General features: G+C 36.4%; 1 protein-coding gene across 8 annotated transcripts in view; it reads right to left on the bottom strand.

Annotated features, from left to right (window-relative positions):
• The window catches only part of NEDD4 (neural precursor cell expressed, developmentally down-regulated 4, E3 ubiquitin protein ligase), a 50,949-nt gene that overhangs the window by 4,008 nt on the left and 28,734 nt on the right, over positions 1–18,207 (bottom strand). For 4 of the 8 annotated variants that reach the window (XM_008637207.2, XM_017738065.1, XM_017738069.1 and 1 more), the window contains 22 exons: positions 15,979–16,029; positions 15,111–15,172; positions 14,666–14,768; positions 13,818–13,987; positions 13,144–13,261; positions 12,863–13,030; positions 11,036–11,101; positions 10,327–10,446; positions 9,685–9,891; positions 8,392–8,469; positions 8,090–8,144; positions 7,942–8,000; positions 7,029–7,094; positions 5,531–5,760; positions 4,841–4,962; positions 4,672–4,742; positions 3,035–3,130; positions 1,951–2,024; positions 1,739–1,799; positions 1,101–1,160; positions 898–1,005; positions 189–285 (listed from right to left, as the gene is read on the bottom strand). In XM_008637207.2, coding sequence (XP_008635429.1) covers positions 189–285; positions 898–1,005; positions 1,101–1,160; positions 1,739–1,799; positions 1,951–2,024; positions 3,035–3,130; positions 4,672–4,742; positions 4,841–4,962; positions 5,531–5,760; positions 7,029–7,094; positions 7,942–8,000; positions 8,090–8,144; positions 8,392–8,469; positions 9,685–9,891; positions 10,327–10,446; positions 11,036–11,101; positions 12,863–13,030; positions 13,144–13,261; positions 13,818–13,987; positions 14,666–14,768; positions 15,111–15,157 — 2,176 coding nt within the window. In that variant the 5' untranslated portion in view covers positions 15,158–15,172; positions 15,979–16,029. Of the gene's footprint in view, positions 1–188; positions 286–897; positions 1,006–1,100; positions 1,161–1,738; positions 1,800–1,950; positions 2,025–3,034; positions 3,131–4,671; positions 4,743–4,840; positions 4,963–5,530; positions 5,761–7,028; positions 7,095–7,941; positions 8,001–8,089; positions 8,145–8,391; positions 8,470–9,684; positions 9,892–10,326; positions 10,447–11,035; positions 11,102–12,862; positions 13,031–13,143; positions 13,262–13,817; positions 13,988–14,665; positions 14,769–15,110; positions 15,173–15,978; positions 16,030–18,207 lie in introns of those variants that run through there. The other 4 variants (XM_017738056.1, XM_017738063.1, XM_017738050.1 and 1 more) reach the window with 2 other exon arrangements.

The following is an 18,207-nucleotide window of genomic DNA, read 5'->3' as shown; positions in this document are numbered from 1 at the left end:
TTTACAGACCATGGGAAACGTGATATAAGTGACTCTTCTCTAACTTTGTTTCTTATAACTGCCAGTACATATTAAATTTTAAAACAAAATTTGAAAAATAATTTGCCAATGTCTGAAGTCAAACATCAGGACAATGTTGGTATCGGGTTCTTTGTTACTTAATTGTGAAGATAATCTTAAGTACTCACCATACAGCTCAGCAAACCCATTCATGGGAACACGTGATGTGCCAGTAACAAACTGAAGTAATCTTATTCTCTTTTCAGAGTCCATCATTAAGACTGCCTATGGTATGATAATGATTACAATTAAAGATTTATTTTAAAATTAAGGTTTTAAGCTAGTAGACAACATAGCCACATAGTAAGCAACACAGTATCTACCTCTAAATCATTATCTTTGATATACATATGCATTTTTTTAGTGACACACAGTCTACTTCTCTGCCTATTGCTTAAAGCTATGAAGTCAACAATTTTTAATGGCACTGTAACAGGAGTATGGTTACAGCCTAGCAGGCTGTTAAAGTGCCTCCCTTGAAGACCTGGCCCCTCACTTTCTTTGAAGTTTCTTGATGTTATGAACTAGAAGCCAAATTCCTGTAATTTATTAAACAGAAGAGTTTAACACCTCTTTAGTGCAACCATGCCAGGAAAACCTACACAAATATTTTTAACCCCAGTCAGACATGGACGTTTTTGAAAAAGCAAGCCTCAGTATTGAATATACATTCTTACCATGCAACTCACCTTTAGCTTTCTTACTTTCTCAGGAATTTTAATGGTCAAATAATATTTGCCTAACCTTTTAATGAATCAAACTATAAACTAGTATAGCAGAAAGGCAGCAGCTTTTGAAAAACGTTTTCAGTAAGAAAATATTAGAACTTCATGATACCTTCCAGAACCATTGTATTACTTGGTGGTTTATGTTGTAGCCGTTTTTGTATTTTGTGTGTAGTTTCCAATCAGCCACGTCCACATCTCCCAATCCACACATTAATAACTACACAGATAAACAAACAAACAAACAACACCAAAGTTTAAGTCAGTAAACTTAAGTTTCAACACAATTTGTTTTCTTTTCCACAATACACTTACCTCTAGCTCATTTTCATCAAAAATTTTAATCAGATCCTGTGGTATTAGTTCAAAAAAGCCCTATAAAAGATGAGGAAAGTTTGTAAAAATCAAGTCAACATTATTTAAGCATTTTTAGTCATGGAGAAGAATATTTAGAGGCTTTGGTAAAGAGAGCCAAAGCCATATATCAAATACAGATGTTTGGACACCAGTAGTCCCCAGTTTCCTTATACTACTTTTAACTGACTACTCACATCTTTATTGTGCAACACTGAGTGATGAGTATGGAAGTCTGAATATCATATACGTAATACAATTTATACAAGTAAGGGTAAATGACCTAGCTTAAATCAAACTAATATAATTTAATTAAGTTTAATTTCTCCAGAGGTCATTAAATAGTTTGCTCCACAGCTAAAGCTGCCAGTCAGAATTGAGAAATAAGCAAATTTTTCAATATGAATTGAACACCTCAGTAAAAGTATACCAAAATATTTTTAACTGTGAAATAATTCAAAGATGACACTACAAACAGTATCACTGCCTTTTTTTATATCTTTAACAAAATTATCTGTGCATCTTCAGGACGTCAAAAGAAAATTAGTATCAGATGCAAAAAACTCTTAGAAGAACTTATTATGTAATTAAAATTATACCTCTTTAAAGGCTGTCATTTGTTTCTGTACTCTGCTCACAAATCTCCACTGAATTACAAGACTGTAAAAAAGAAAAACCAAACAAAACCACATTTAAAATAAAAGTTATTTATATATAAAGCAACAACTACTTTTTGTAAATAAAGCTAATAGAGTGCCTGCACTAGAGGCCAGTCCAGTGAGATACATTGCACACAGCAGCCACTACTCACTGAATGTAGTCTCTCTTGTTCTTGTTGGTGACAACTATTTCTGATCCACCACTTTTCAGTTCATGTTGATGGGTCTAAATGCAATGCACAGAATAGGTCTTAAACAAGGTGAGTATGTAACAGAATTCATATGTTAATATTAGGTAATTCACGCAACTCTTGAAGACTGCAGAATCTGAGAACTACGAGAAACAGATCAAGTCCCACAGGTCACCTAACAAATAGAATGTGGTACATTTTTTTTAAAAAGATGTAATGTTGAAGGGTGCTAGACTGCAATGGGAAACCTCAATTTTTTCTGACCTGCTACAACACACCACCCAAGACTGCACACAAGTTCAGAGTCAGGCAGACTTCACTAACTGCATATGACCCAGCCTCCCTTCCAAATATCAAGGAAAAACAATTACAGAAACTATTTCAGCAATGATCCCAGTAAGTGAATCAATGTGCATCTCTCTTACAAAGTGACTTATATTACTAGAACCTCAGGAGACAAATATCTCATTTTCAGTTATCATGGATATACAGTTTCATTGCTGCTTCTTAGGATCACTGGTGTTACACAAGACCACAAAGGTTATTATCCTTACATCTAGCTGGCACCTGTAATTTTGAAGTTTTATTCAAGACCTGTGGTATTTCTAACATGACTTACCTTAAATAGCTTTGTAAGCAGTAACAAACTTGTTTATTCTATAGGTTTCTAGTACATCTTAAGAGAAATCTCCCAGTGATTCCAGCAACTTTCGAAAGAGCTCATCCTTTCCAGCCAATCATATAAACCCAGCCTCTACTCCAGATCACGTAATGGGACTATGGATGTCTTAGTCTTGGTTGCCTTCACAGCAACAGCTACATTTCAATGCAAGTAGTATTTAACAAAAAAGCACAAGCAATTTTTTAAAGCTCTGCTTATTTCCAAGTCCTTTATCACAGCCAGGCTGAAAGCACTGCATGACTGAAAAGCAGTTGAGAGAGCGAAGGGGTTTTCTTAACACCATACAAATAAAATCCCCTAATTTCACAGGTCAAACATTTTTGTTCATGTTTTGTCTATACTACTTGACATGAACCTACTAACCTGACCAAAAAGTTCTTCATCAACAATGAATCTGAGGTCCAGTTCTGTTGGATCATTTTCAAGAATCCATCTCAGAGAATTGTAATATTCACTATCCTAAGAAAGAATTACAAAACTAGTAAACACAAAATAGAGTAGCCACCTTACAAACTGCAAGAGGTTCCATGACAGCCCAGTGAACACTGCTACCTAGGGTAATCCTGTACTGGATACAGAGACACTGCAGTTGTACAAAGCTCTGAAGACCTTTGAAACCCGAAGGCTCAGCAATCTATGTAAATGTCTCACATACCAAAATGGTGGTAAGATATAAGTAACATCTTTTGGACTCTTCTCTTGTCTCTCATCCTGTATTTATTTTCCTTTTATTGTTAGACTTTACTACAAAGAACCTTAGGAAATGAAAATTAAGATAAAGCCAACCACATCCTGGGCTCCATCCAAAGCAGTGTGACCGGAAGGTTGAGGGAAGTGATTTTGTCTCCCTAGTCAGCTGTGCCCGGCTCTGGGGCACCCAGCATAAGAACACGGAGCTGCTACAGCATCTCCAGAGGAGGCCACCAAGGTGCTACAAGGGCTGGAGCACCTCTGCTCTGGAGACAGGCTGGGAGAGCTGAGGGTGTTCAGCCTGGAGAAGGCTCCAGGGAGACCTTACAGCACCTTCCAGTACCAATACAGCGCCTACAGAACAGATGGTGAGGGACCTTTTATCAGGAAGTGTAGTGACAGGATGAGGGATAATGATTTTAAACTGAAGGAGGGTAGATTTAGCTTGGATATTAAGAAATTCTTCACTATGAGTATGGTGAGACACTGGCACAAGTTGCCCAGAGAAGCTGAGGCTGCCCCATCCCTGGAAGTGTTCAAGGCCAGGTTGGACAGGGCTTGGAGCAACCTGGGATAGTGAAAGGTGTCCCTGCCTTGCGACCCAAACCATTCCATCATTCTAGAGTACAGAACAAAAACCAAACCAAACCAAAAAAAAAAAAAATCAGGACACATCTATAAATCTATTACTCAGAAACAGATAGGACCTATATTCTGTAATCTTGATGAGCAGCAAAACCAGTAACAGATTAAAAAGATAGAATAAAAATCACTTTGTTCATGAGTATTCTAGATAAGAGTCATTATCAGGGAACCAACCAAACAAGAAAAGTCTAAGGGACATATTTTCCTCTAAAAAATGTTACATTGTATCACTCAAATATTTTCACTCCTGAAATTATTAATTTTAATAATCAAAGACAAACTAATTAAAAAAGCAGGTTAAGATAGGATCCTAAAGGTATTTATATTCAATTTTAACCTCAGTGTCTAAAACATTTAAAGAAAAATCACAGAAAGTTTAGATTCAAGTTTCCAATACAGCTTAACTGACTTAAATCTGAGTCTAGGTCTTCGATTTTCATTGGAAGTTTTAATTCCTACGCAACTTACAGATGTGGCATAAAATATCATTGAATCATGCATTTTCAACCTTCAAAATGCTATTGAAGATATATACACAATATATAATATTAATAATATTATATAATATATCATTATATATATGAAATAGTTAATATTATAGTTCTTATACATAAAAATTATAATTTAACATGAAATTTATCAACATGATAAAGCAAATTACATACCACAGACTCCATATCATGTAGTGTTATTGGTTTTTGGAGCATCATCTTGTAAAAAGGACGAATAAAAAAGGCTTTAAAGAAGAAGAAACAAATTGAACAGATGGAACTTAGGATTCAAAACAGGCACAATATTAATCTGAATATCACATTACATAAGAAAAATACTAACCATCCAAAAGTTTGCCATGGTAAACAGCCATTCCAGCCACACGACCTATAAACTTGAAATAAGAGAGATGATCCTCATTGCAAAGTCCAGAGTTTGGATTGATCTGCAGAGTATAGTTATCTCTGAAGTTGAAGGAAGGGAGCAGGGAAGAGAAAGAGAAACAAAATGTTGTACTATTGGAACAGTCTCACATTTGAAGATCTGAAAGACATCACTAGTTAAATCAGTTACTGCTTTTCATGATGATAGCTATCTTCTATTGAATATGCTACAATATTCAATAGAAGACTACTAGTATATCAGAAACAACTACCATGAACTACTTTAGTAAATTAGAGATATACCAAAGAAAAGGGATTAACTCCCATTAATTTTGAAGTAGTCAGAATAACATTCTCTGCATTATTGGTTAAATACTGCCTCTTCTGTACGCAGGAGATGGTTACAAGCAGGTTTGTCCATGCAAAAATGACATGGCTTACGTTAGACTGCTGTAAAAAAACCCCACAAGTACTGTCTCCACATTACTCTTCTGTCAAACAACTAGGTGCAGATTATTACAGTTATTATCAACTAAACCCTCCCATAGACTGCAGGGGGGGCAGGAATCCCATTTTTAGAGAAGGTATGAGAAACACAACTGATCTGCTTTTCCTAAGTTTTCACATCTTCCAGACTAGTATTACTTACGTAGCTGAATATTCAAACAATCCATAATAAGGATTAAACATTTCTTTGGAGAGAAGGAAGAACCATTCCCTGGCCACTCCTCCATAGTCTAAACCTTTTTCACCATCAAATTCAATCCAAAGTCTTGCTTTAAGGAAATCTGCTCTCTTTACAGCTATAATTCTTCTATAAGAATCTTCAAGGATAGTTGTGCGATGAATTTTCATTTCAAACCTATTTGGAATATCACTCTAAAAGAGAGAATATGAAAACACAGAATAATAAAACAAAACCCAGCATCTTAAAGTTTTGCAGAATATGCAAATTCTGAAAATAGACAAAGAGGGCATAGAAACCCTTTCCTTACATAAAAACATAACACAATATGATTGAAAAGAGGCTCTCTATTTACCTACAATTCAACTAACAAAATATACCAAAATAGAGAGAATTTCAGATACTAACTTCTGTTTCATGCTACAAAAATACAGCTAAAGTAAGTTCTTACTAGTAACAGCATATGGGCAGTTGTTCTGCATGCAGCAAGGCACGGAGTCTCTTCTCACACTGAACATTTATCATATTACACACTTGATTAGTTGACACATAAAATTATCTAGAACCATTTTACCTGACTTATTTCACCTTCTAGTTCAATATTCTATGAGCCTAGGTGTCCCATTCTCTTACTTAAGACAAAATCTACAGTTGTATTTAATTCTTAAACTACCACAACTGTATTGTGTGGCTGAGCTCTCTATCACTTCTCATATTAAGATACTGACATTTGAATGAATGCCAATCTTGTTTGATAAGGAACACAAAAAATGAGGTGCATATAACTGTGTGCAATTTACATGTCAGCTCAAAATACATAGGCAGACTTGGCAGGTAAAAGGTGAAGCACGGATCTAAACTCAAAGGTTATTATTATATATGTAAAATACCTCCCAAGGATGTACAATTTGATTGAAGCAGTGCAGAGACTCATTGTTATCTGGCTGTCCAGATGCTATTTACAGTCTTTTATGCTACATGTTATAAATATACCTGGCACTGCCACTTCAAACTAGAAGATGGAAACAAGAGTCATAAACTTCAGATTTTAAGGCTGTAACAGTTCATTGTAGTCATCCAGCCTGACCATGGTAACAGTAGAGATTTCTACATAGACTAAAATCTGTTCTGAGAACTTTCCATATTCTGAGTTTCAAAAACTATTTTATGCTTGATCAGTGATTTCCAAACTTTTCTGTTGCCAGTCTTACTTTCAGGTTCACAACTGTTTAATCTTTGAGCATTTCTACTTTTTCAATTAGATTGCCTGCAGTCTCATCAGTGCATAAAGTCACAAACCCTGCTGTTAGATTGAACTGTTATTGCTAATTGTTACCAAGTTGCTGCTTCACAAATGTATTTGTGATCAGACAGTAAGTCTACCTTCCCTGTAACCTAAGCTTTCCCTTGTTTAGGGGCCTAAATTTCATAACCTCCTGCTGGATTCCTACTGATTACTAACCTGTTTCTTCAATTTCTTTCTGAAGAATTCATACTTCCGCTTATAGTCCCTGGAGTAAGGCACAGCCTTTGGGGAGGAAAAAAGGAAAAAAGCTTGGTGTGTCTTATGAAACACAGATAACCCATTTAAATTCTGAGATAACAGGAATAAATGTTTTACTGAGTGCCAGGGCAGACTTCCAGTTTATAAACCCCTGGAACAAAAAGCACTTCTCTGTTCAGATCGGATCCACAGAATTCATCCTGTACTTCACCACTAGCTGATGTAACTGCCTGAGATCCCCGAGTGGCCCAGATCAAAGTGACCAAAATGCCTTTGGTGACGTCCATAATGCGTAGCCTTTCCCTGCTGTATCATGCGAGACCGGGCTACAAACACCTCTATTTTCCATGGACAGGGAAGGTTGTTTGCATATGCAGGCTATTAATAAACACAAATATCAGCTGAACACTAAAACCCATCTATAATTATAATGCAAACCATCTTTGCAATTAGTTCTGGTAATTTTGCACTTCAGATTAAGTACCAAGGCAGGATAATTATTTTTCAGTTGAAAATTAATTTAATTCCTTTTTAACCCTTTTTCTTTTTTTTTTTTCTTTTTCCTCAAGTTTACTTCATGAATTGAGCTAGTGTGGACAAAAAAGAAATAGACTCTCTTACCCACTTCAAAGCCCTCTCCCCAGTCTATAAGGAAACTTTCTTACTACCATGGGAACTGGTTTTTCTTTCTGGCATTTAAAGACCATTTCCCCAGAAACGGTCTTTAAAAAGAAATAAAACTGCTTTGTTTAAATACCTGGGAAGTTTCACTTTCTAGACCAACTAACTGATAAATAACAAGATTTTGTTTGGATTCTATTAACATATAACATTTCTGAAAAATACAAAAAACTACATCAGGAGAGCTTACTGGACCAGTTATTGCCACATTCTGCAGTCGAGGATCCTCCCACTGTGTTCTCTTTGTATCTGCAAGACATTTCTTAATTAGTTCCATTCATGTAAATAATGTTCACAAATAAAATGATGAGTAGGGGAAAATACTACATTGTACATACTGTGGTTTATGAAGAATATTCTTCCGTCTGTATGAGTTCTCTCTTCCCACCCTGGCTGTAAAAAGGCAACATTTAAATTAAATTTTTATTATAAATTTCTGATCATACAGTGTGAACAGAACTCAACATGATCTGCAGTTATGGGCATTCCCCCCCATCTACTGTCAGCACTGAAATTCAAAACAGAGTATTTTTTGTAGGAAAAAAGCAGGCTGCATTTTCTCATGTGCAAATTTCAATAATGCCAATTTAAATAGTTAAATTGTTTCACCTGCAAAACAAGTACAGAATGGTTTACTTACTGGTAATGGGCCCAGGTCTACTGGGTCTAGGGAAGTCTTTCTCTTCGGATGAGCAGAAACTTTCAGTCTTGGATCTTCCTTTGAAAAGGAAACAAGCAGCATGTTAAAATGCTTTTGCTGTTTTGTTTTGCTTTTAATTTTTTTTTTTGTTATTAATGATTTTGTAAAGAATATGCCTAGTACCAACTTAGTAATGGTTGCATATTCTGCAGCCAGAGGAATCCTTGTGGATTCTCAGTCCTCCAGTAATTTACAATCATCATCTTGTGACATCTCACTTTATTTTATTTACATATATATAAATATTAATCCCTCATTCAACTCACTTTGTGTGTGTTTGAGTCAAATTACTCTTTCCACACAGTTTCTGACACACCTTATGCTTTTTGGGTTTGGTGGGGTTTTTTGTTGCTTGGTTGATAGGTTGGGGTTTTTTGTGGGTTCCACACAGTTTCTGACACACCTTATGCTTTTTTGGGTTTGGTGGGGTTTTTTGCTGCTTGGTTGATAGGTTGGGGTTTTTTGTGGAAGATAGGATGAAGGTGTTTGTGTTAAATGAGTTCTTTTCATATACCTGGAAAAAAGAATACCCCTTTTGAATCAACTTAATGCATTTCTCCTTCCCTTTCATCTGACAGTAACACTGACTTACTCTTGAGATGCTAAAACCCATCTAATAGCACTGCCAAGTGGTGTGCAGTGCCCCTCTGTGGAACTGCAGCTGTACAGCTCCCTCATCCATATGGTACTTGCACCTGGTCTGCTTTTCTAAGCATTTACAGAAATTTGTGTTGTGCCCTGTGATAACTTCAAGGCAATGGACTTCCTGTTGAAGGTATGTTTACAAAACTCATTTCTATTAACAGCTCCTATAAGCTATCACAATGCCGCAATGTCATTTAGGAGGTGCTTCACATCTGCAAAGCAGATTCCCGTTTTCCTTCTTCCAAGCTAAACTTTCAAGTACCAATACAATAAGTAGAATTGATGATCTTCTACTCATGACAGGTATTATGACAGGCATTTTTACTACATATCACTCAGACTCACAGAGAATATTTTGGGTTGGAAGGGACCCACAAGGATCATGGAGTCCAACTCTTAAGTGCATGGCCTGTATAGGGATTGAACGCCCCACCTTGGCTTTATTAGCACCATGCTCTGACCATGCTCCTGAACAGACAGACACAGCTATCTTGGCACTAAAGAAACATAAAGAAGCTTGCTGAAAGCAGCAAAGTTTTGACTCAAGAGGAACTAGAATTTCAGTTCATGAGAGCAGTTTTCCATTACCCATGTTGTGGTTTTGGTATTGTGGTCAATAAAGAATGGTCTCCCATTGGGTGCATGTCGGACTTCCCAGCCCTTAGGGAGAAATCCTTGCTCCATTTCAGGCTGCTGATGAGAAGACTGTTGTGATGAATCACTTGATGTTGCTTGTGGCTGTCTTCCCATAGAAATACTTTGTGCAGCTGACACCTGACTTGTTTCCACAGCAGTCTATGGTAAACGACCAAAAAACATCCTATCAAATCAAAGCCCTGTAAAGCAATGTGTTTTTTCTATTAACCTATATTTTTGACTCACGAAAGCAGTTTCATAAAGCAAGTGCCTGACAGTACACAGATTTCATAATATCAAAACAACATTGACTAACAATCACTGATTACGCTAAAGGTTTACAGAAGCCTTCCAGCCTTCCCAGTCAGTTACAGCTCTCCAGAAGGTTTTCTTGGTACATTCACAGTAGAGTGACTTGCCATAAATGTTACTGTTCCTAACTCTCTGTGCAGTCTCTCAGTTATTTTATGCGGTACTTTACCAGTTTACGCCTTTTGTGTGTTCTGTTTCAAAGCCATCTCTCCACTTCTATTACACGAGATATTTAAAAGGTTCAATGAATACAAACATCAGTAAATTGAGGACAGATAGTACCTGTACAACTGGTTTTATCCAGGTAGTGGTTCTAGAATTGTGATCTATATAATATGACCTTCCTTTTTCATCTTGTCGTTCTTCCCAGCCTGGGGGTAATCCAGATGAAGTAGGCAGTAACTAAATATTAGTGATAACAGATGAAAAACAATTAGGAAACTATGAAACTTACTGTGAAAAGGCTTTCCTCTGTCAAATTAAAACAACAAAACTATATCCCAGAAGGTTCATGACTTTTATGAACTGGATAAAATAGATAAGAAATATGTAAGTACTTACTGAATAGTATGAAGTAACAGATTTTTGTTTGTTTATACAAAATTCAAACTCCTCATGTTAAAGGATTTACTTATATATCTAGTTTAGGCATGGCTGATGCAGCCTAGTACTTCTGGCTATGAAATCACAGCTTGCAGTGTCACCATGAAACCATAACGGAATGTGGTATAGTTTTTAATTAGAAGTAAACACTTATAAGGCAAACCATTTGAAAAACAAAACTCATATCATCAGGGTAAGACTACTTCCTTCTACAGGCTATGCATCAAGCTAATGCTAAACAAAGCTGAAACGTGAAAGCTTTACAGCTGAACTAGACCCATAATTGCCATTTTGTCAGGACAGCTGCTGGGCAAGGAAGGCCAAATCTCATCTGAAATGTCAGCACCTAGCACAGCTAAAAGCCTGTGTATTTTGAAAAATTACTTACCACTGGATGTGCAGGCTGCTCTTCAAGTCTGTATGTTTGCAGACTACCTCTTCTGCTGGAATGGCTCTTGAAGTAGAGAGGAATGATACATTAGCTATTACTGCAGCTTTAAGGATGACAGCAAACAGTCAACAATGGTTATCATACTTCAAGCTGTTACAGTTTCCATCCTGAACAAAGTGCTGTACTTGTTCTGAAACATGATTTAATATCGTATTTTTCAAACCCCTGTTTTAACAGCTAGAAACATCAAGTTCACAGAGTTTATTATAATCTTAGGACGACAGAGGCTTTTGAAAGTTCAGAAAACTCTAGCAATAGATGTTTTGGCATGTAAAACATTAATTACAAATAGTTACAGTACAATTGAGTTTACAGTACAGAACTTTTTGTGTGGTCAGTAAAGTCTGTGATAGACTAACTAACACAGAGCTAACACAACTTTCCAGAGAGTAGATTAAGTCAACAATGAAAAGATATGAGAGTCTGAGACATCCAGTTTGAGAAGAGCAATTCAATCCCTGGACTTTGCATAAGTATCCACCTTCCTGCCTAAAGCCACATTTAGATCTCATTTCCTACAATTAGGCAACTGTACTTCATTTTGCTCCAGAATTTCCAGGACTATTTGAAGGATTTTTCCCTATCCACATACTTTTGGGGGGGGGGGGCTGGGAGGTACAATGAAGGTGAAGGAAGGCAAGACTGCCATTCTAGTTGACTCTTGTAAATAATTTGAACATCTGCCTCTTTCAGGCCACCCAAGCAAGCCGAAATAACAGTTTTCTTGCTATCCACAGGATGCTGAATAGCAGAGCTCAAGTTAGTCTTGTTACTCTCACTTGTCTGTTTCCAGCAACACTAGTGATACATTTGTACAAACTTAGATAAACATTGTTTATCTAATTGTTTCAATTCCAAATTTACATTTGGAAGGGTATTCTTAACATCACAAAAACTAATTATTATTTCAATACCAAAATCTAACAGACTAGATGGCCTGGGTCACCTCTATAGGCTTTCCTCAATGGACAGTGGATTTCTCATGTCACATCTCAGGTTACAAGGCTGTTTGTGGAGCTCCGGTTTCACAGGACAGCTGAGCTCATTTAATTGCTTGCTAGCACCAAAAAGACAAGTTTCACCCTGGCTACATACTCCTGCTGTTTTCCCTTTGCCACTGTATCATTTGTCAGACAACCTAGCATGCTGTTTCAGTTGCTCAAACTGCAAAAAAGCACAGTTGGGGAAAAGAGGGCAGTTTTGTGCTGGGTTAGCAAGCTGAACAGACTCACCCAGAGGTCAGGCAAGTTTCACAACTGGCACAAGGGCTGTGGAACTGGGTGAGCAAGCTCCATTTTTTGCTGCTATGGAAGCAGCAGGTTTACTCAACCCAATCACAAAACCTTATTCCAATATTCACAATGAAAAATGGTCTATCTTAAAACATATTCTAGTGGGAAAAGTAACTCACATAGTACAACTCCCTTAGAAATAAGCTTTCAGGATACAGCTTTTTTCATTCGTAGTTTTCAACACTCTACGACACTAGATTAAGAGGTAGATTTACAGACTGAAAAATAGCTCACACAAATCTGTTTTAACCTCAGGCAGAAATCCATATAAGCAAAGCAGAGAGGAATAAAATGTTTGCTTAGATGGGATTCTACAGCAAAAAGACTATTCTTAAAATCTGTGCATTTGAGATGAAATTAAAAATACAATTCCTAAATAAAGTATTTATGGATCTAATTCTATCAGTAGTAAGACTTTTGTGCAAAATATTGTAGATATTTCTACATTAGAACAATGAGAAAAATAATTTACAGTGTAGGCTGTTGACTGGCCAGTAGCTGAACTTCCAGAGGTAGTAAGTCTGTTACTCAATTCTTCTGCAAGATGAGTCTGTATATCACAACTACTTTGCGAGAGAGGTATTTGAATGTTCTGACTGCTGTACATTGTTGCCTCGTCTTCAGTTATAATTTCCCAGCTCTTTAAAAGGAAAATAAAGGGAAAACATTTTTAAAAAGTAGTTAAGCTTTTTGAGCAGGCCAGATTAAAAAATCACTTGCATTTCAGAAACATTTTGAGATTTATTTTTTTACCTCGGGGGAATCCCTGTTGTCTGCGTTTTCTGTATCCTCTGATATCTGTCGCCGGTGAGCGAACACGTGCTGGGCCTCCAGCTGCACACTGCCAAGATCTGCGACCGCCACACTGTCCCTGGTGGGGCAGGGTGAGACAAGTCAGCAAACAGCAGCCATAGTTTATCTTTCAACTGTAAGCCAGGCTAACAGCAAAAACATACATCACAGTCATTTTGGCAGAAAAAAAAGAAACAGTCTGGACTATATAAATTAATGTAAACTGTTTAAAATGAATAAGCATCCATCTCAATGTGAAGTGTAAGCTGAAGAACCAGGTAGCATTCCAGGACAAAAAAACCCCAACTGAATAAAATAAGGCAAACAATTCAACAAAGTCCCTGATGGGAAGGAAAAACCAGGTTGAAAACTGAAAAATTATTTACTTTCCATTACTATAGTTGTTATCTCTCCAACTGCAACCAGTTTCTATTTGAACACATACTTCCAGAGCACAGTACAGTCAAAATGACCACCAGCCAGTGACCACTGCATGTGGGCTTCAAAGTTAAGCTAAGGAAAGCTCTCTACTAATTTTCAAGCTGTTCACTTTTTATTTCTCCTTGCTTTCAGTGTAACTAGGGTGAACTACACTAGCTAATATAAGACTTGAATTTTCAGTCTAAAAGACATACTGTGCAGTTGGTCTTTTCCACTGTGTTCTTCTGAATTCATGATTGACATAGTAGGTCCTGCCAAGGATGTCTTGTCTTTCTTCCCAGCCTGCAGGCAGTGGAGGAGTTTCCTGCTGCTGCTGTTGTGGCTGGCTAGCAGCCTCTGGTTGGTCCAATATAATCCACCCAGGCTGAGAGACATAATGTAATTACCTTAATATTACAGAAGTTGAAAAAACACATCTCAATTTATCAAGCTACTCCCCCTTTTAAGGTGCAGTTCCATTACATCTTAAGCCAGTAAATTTGACTCTGGTTTTAGTGTGTTTATTTCTAAAAAATGACAGGGTATATTACGCATGCAGAAATCTTATTTTTACCTCAAGTTCCTTAAACATATTAGTATCAGAAGTTGTTAATTGCAGGAAAATAAAGAGCATTCACAGAATACATTAAAAGTTTAAATATTGTCATTTCACACATATGCTGCGAATGTATGAGGTAGATGAACACACCCTTCTGTAACAAAGTTTAATTACAGCAAAGGTGGTAATGCTGAATAGAGTTAAGTCTGGAAAAGAAATCCATTAATCTACATTGGATGTGCTTACAAAGATTACATATATATGGTAGGTAAGATCAAAAAATCCCTGTGGATTGGAGGGAGTTGAAATTCTAAAACCAGAGAGATGTTAGTGTCTGTCTGGGGTCAAACAACATTGAACAGTACAAACAGTAGAAACTTAAAACATTTTAAATTGTCTGCAAGATACGAGCAATCACGTTTAAGTGGTTTGTTTCTAAAACACTATTTATAGCTTAGTGATTCATAACATTCATTCTTCAGCAATAAACACGTTTTTTCCCACCTCTAATTCTTCAGCCTGTTCTGTGGTTTCTTCTTCGGATCCACTGGTTTTAGGTAAGTAAGTCATTTTTAATCTAAGGTGGCCTTTAACTCTTGATTTATGGCTGCAGAAGAGAAAATAAAATTATCTTACCATGCACTTGTAAAACAAAATAGCTGAAAAAGCACAGCTAGAGGATTATTCTTAAGGTTTCAATGCAAACTTGACTTCTTATAATCTACAATAATTAAGTTCTGTAATGGCATTGAGGCTTCAGACTTCTGAATACAATAAGTATTTAAAGTAATACTGGCTTTTTAGTGGAACATCAATATCTTACAAATGGCTACTCTAATTTCTTTGATGGAAACAGAAAAACTTAGACAACGTTTATGTATTTGCAACTAATTACATAAGAGCATTGTTTAGATATGAAAGTTAGAATTTCCATGTGTTATTTACTAACCTTCTTGGATGAAGAACAAAATCCTTAAATGTATATGGTCTCTCCATACTTGGATTTTCTGTCTGGAATAAGAATTTTTTTTAAAGAAATATCTTTATCAAGCACTTGAAATTAAAGAAAACTATCAGACATTTACAATTAATTCCTTTAAAGGCCTTATAACACTTTAAAACTTAAATTACAGGTTCAGGTAGAGTAACAGCACTACCAGCTTTAATCTTAGCAATAAGACCAATAATCCTGTTCAAGAAAAAAGCACTACCTTTCAGTGTCTATGTATATTACAGAATGAAACACCTGCTCTTGGAAAGGGCTTGCCAAGGTTGCTATCCTGTCTTTAAGACAGTTTCTAATACATCTGTTAGTATCTGCTAATGTTTTGAGACTTCAAAAGAAAATGAAAAAGCTTATTTATTTCAATATTCTTGGTGATATTTCTTCAAAATTAATTATGTGTTTTGCAAAAGGAATATAAGAAACAGAAAAAATTGACCAAAGCAACACTAGCTCTATTTCCCACTTACTCTCTTTTGTATCTGTTTATGTAGATAAGGAACATTAAAAATAAATTTACAGACTCGAAAGAAAATATTTTAAGACATGACAATAAGTACAATCTCTTCTTATCTCTAAGACTGTAAATCTATGAAAAAGCTAAAAGCACTCCAGTACTGAAAAACACGGTAACCTACACTGTCTTTTAAATATCAGCACTAAAAAATCCTTAACAGATCTACAAAATAAAACAAAGAACCACAGAGCAGGAAAATGTAATCACTTTATTATCAGTATTGTTAATTTCCTTAGATAACTAATAGAGTGCATATAGAAATATTTTTTCCCTTTCATAGTCTTAAAAAATACAAACCGGTAACTGATAAAGAGGAATATCCACTTGTCCAAGAAAATCATCTCGAGTCTACAGAAAACAAAAACAAACACCACAGAAAGTTGAAAGCTGCAAAGTGTTTTAAAAACATTGTTCCCATGCCCTGATAGCACAGCAGTGCTTTCTTAGAACCTGAAGGCATTTTAAATTATAGGCAGTAACTTGTTCTATACAAAACAAGTTCTGATTGACCCAACACTCAGAGCCTTGGACAGTTCTGCCTTCCTCAAAACAAAATTTGAGGGAGCTGGGGGTGGAGATTTAGACTGTTTACTAAATTATATAGACTAATGTTAATCAAGCAGGAGAGTTGTTCAGCATCAGGACTGAGATTGTCAGCACTCCAGTAGAAACACTGTCCTAAAGGACCCTCCTCCTAGGAGCACCCAACAATTTCCATAAACCTAGGGAGCTGTTTAAAACAGGCATGTATAAACATTTTTTTCTTTTCCAAATAATACAGCTACTGTCAAAGATAACATGAAGCAAAAGTAAGTTTAATCTGTGGTGAGTGCTTTGGAAGTTCCAGCAATTCCAGTGGTCCCAAGCTTGGCATGAAAATCTGTTAGAACTACGAAAAAATACCTTCTGTCTACACACACCACAGAACTTAGTTTTAACAATTATTATCTGAAAGATTTTGCCCTGACTTGGACATCTGGACTGTCCAACTAGGACCAGATTATGAACACAGCAGCTGTCAGACCAGGGCACGGAGTGACAATATACAGTATCACTGCACACTTTACTTTTGATCATGGATTTTTGCTTGCCAAATAAATTACAATTGCAGTAATCCTCATAGGTAATTTCAGTATTCACCAATAATCACCACCAGCAGTAATTTACTTGACTTCCTGATGGATTACTGGAGCATGTGCTAAGTTGCTTCAAATTAATTTGTGATTTGAAAACCTTTGCAAACCTCCACAGAAGCAGGAAAATGTATTATAAGGGTCATTTAACATGAAGACGTATCAGTGCCTGTGTAATACACTCAGGTCGACATGGAATTTTTTGGAAGTATGTATAAGCTTACGGCTTTTTTTAAAAAACTCTACACTGTAGCAAGACTACACTTTTTTGCACAGACTGAGTAAGGAGCTGTAAAAGTTTTCAACTGTGCGGCTCATGCAGCCTCTGAAATTCTAGGCTTCCTGATTTTTCCAGCTAACAAAAGATTTGGTGCTTATTCTTTCCTAAATCTGTTGGTGTACCACAAGCATATATTCAAACTAATCACTGCAAAACTTCAACGTTTGTCCATAAAACTTTTCACCACAAAGCTCTGCAGCTTGTTGACATCTATTTCCTTCACCTCAGGGCAAAACCATGTGTTTCAACTTTCTTCTGAAAAACTTATTTTAGTTTTCAATTCAAATGTTTTACAGTATTAAAACTCCTGTCCAATTCTATCCATGTTTTGGTCCCTCTGACATTAAAGTATATGTATTTCTTGAAGCAGTTCTTTTTGCCTTAGTAATTCTGGTACCTTTTTCCTTAGCTCTGTTGTCCTAAGTTCATCCATTTAATCTTTAAGTCACACATGTATTTGGAGAATCAGTGTCTCACATGTGCCTTTAACTTTTACACCTGGAAAAAGCACAACTAGATTGTCATAGGTGAAAAAATGCTAGAAATTTTAAGATATGTCACTTCGAATTCCATTCGCAGCGTGGATGTCATGTTCAGATCTGAAGGGGACAAAAGTGAAAATATATACAAACCACTGATCTTTTTAGTCCATAAACTCATTTGAGGTAGAAAGCTACAACAGGTTGCATACCTGAGGAGTCAGAGGCTTCCCTGAACTGCTGAAGGAAAACTTTCTGTGCTATTATAGACCACAGGTTTCTGGAAAAAAATAGCTACCATTTTTGCCTATGAGGTTTTTTTAAAATGGCACAGCACATACCTTAGACATGTTAAAAGGCTTAGTATTTGTAAAGTTCTTGGCAATCCTCAAGTGGAACATGCCTTCCAAATAAATTATTGGAATGTGGGACAAAAGTTTGCTCTATTTTAGAATCCCTCAGAACATTGTGTTTGTTACCAGCATAATTTGAGTATGGGCTCCTGTTATTCACTTTATTATTCTGCTGTTTCTCCTGCTATTTTTAGCAGAGTTAGCCTCGATAACCAACTCTTCAACAGTACTTTCTCCTCCAGATAGACAGCAAAACCCTGAGTGGAGATTTTTGTTGACCT

This window comes from Corvus brachyrhynchos, unplaced genomic scaffold, assembly GCF_000691975.1.
Source record: "Corvus brachyrhynchos isolate BGI_N302 unplaced genomic scaffold, ASM69197v1 scaffold200, whole genome shotgun sequence".
In the NCBI taxonomy this organism is placed as follows: Eukaryota; Metazoa; Chordata; class Aves; order Passeriformes; family Corvidae; genus Corvus; species Corvus brachyrhynchos.
Note: the sequence above shows the minus strand (reverse complement) of the source record. Positions and strands in the feature narration are given on the sequence as shown.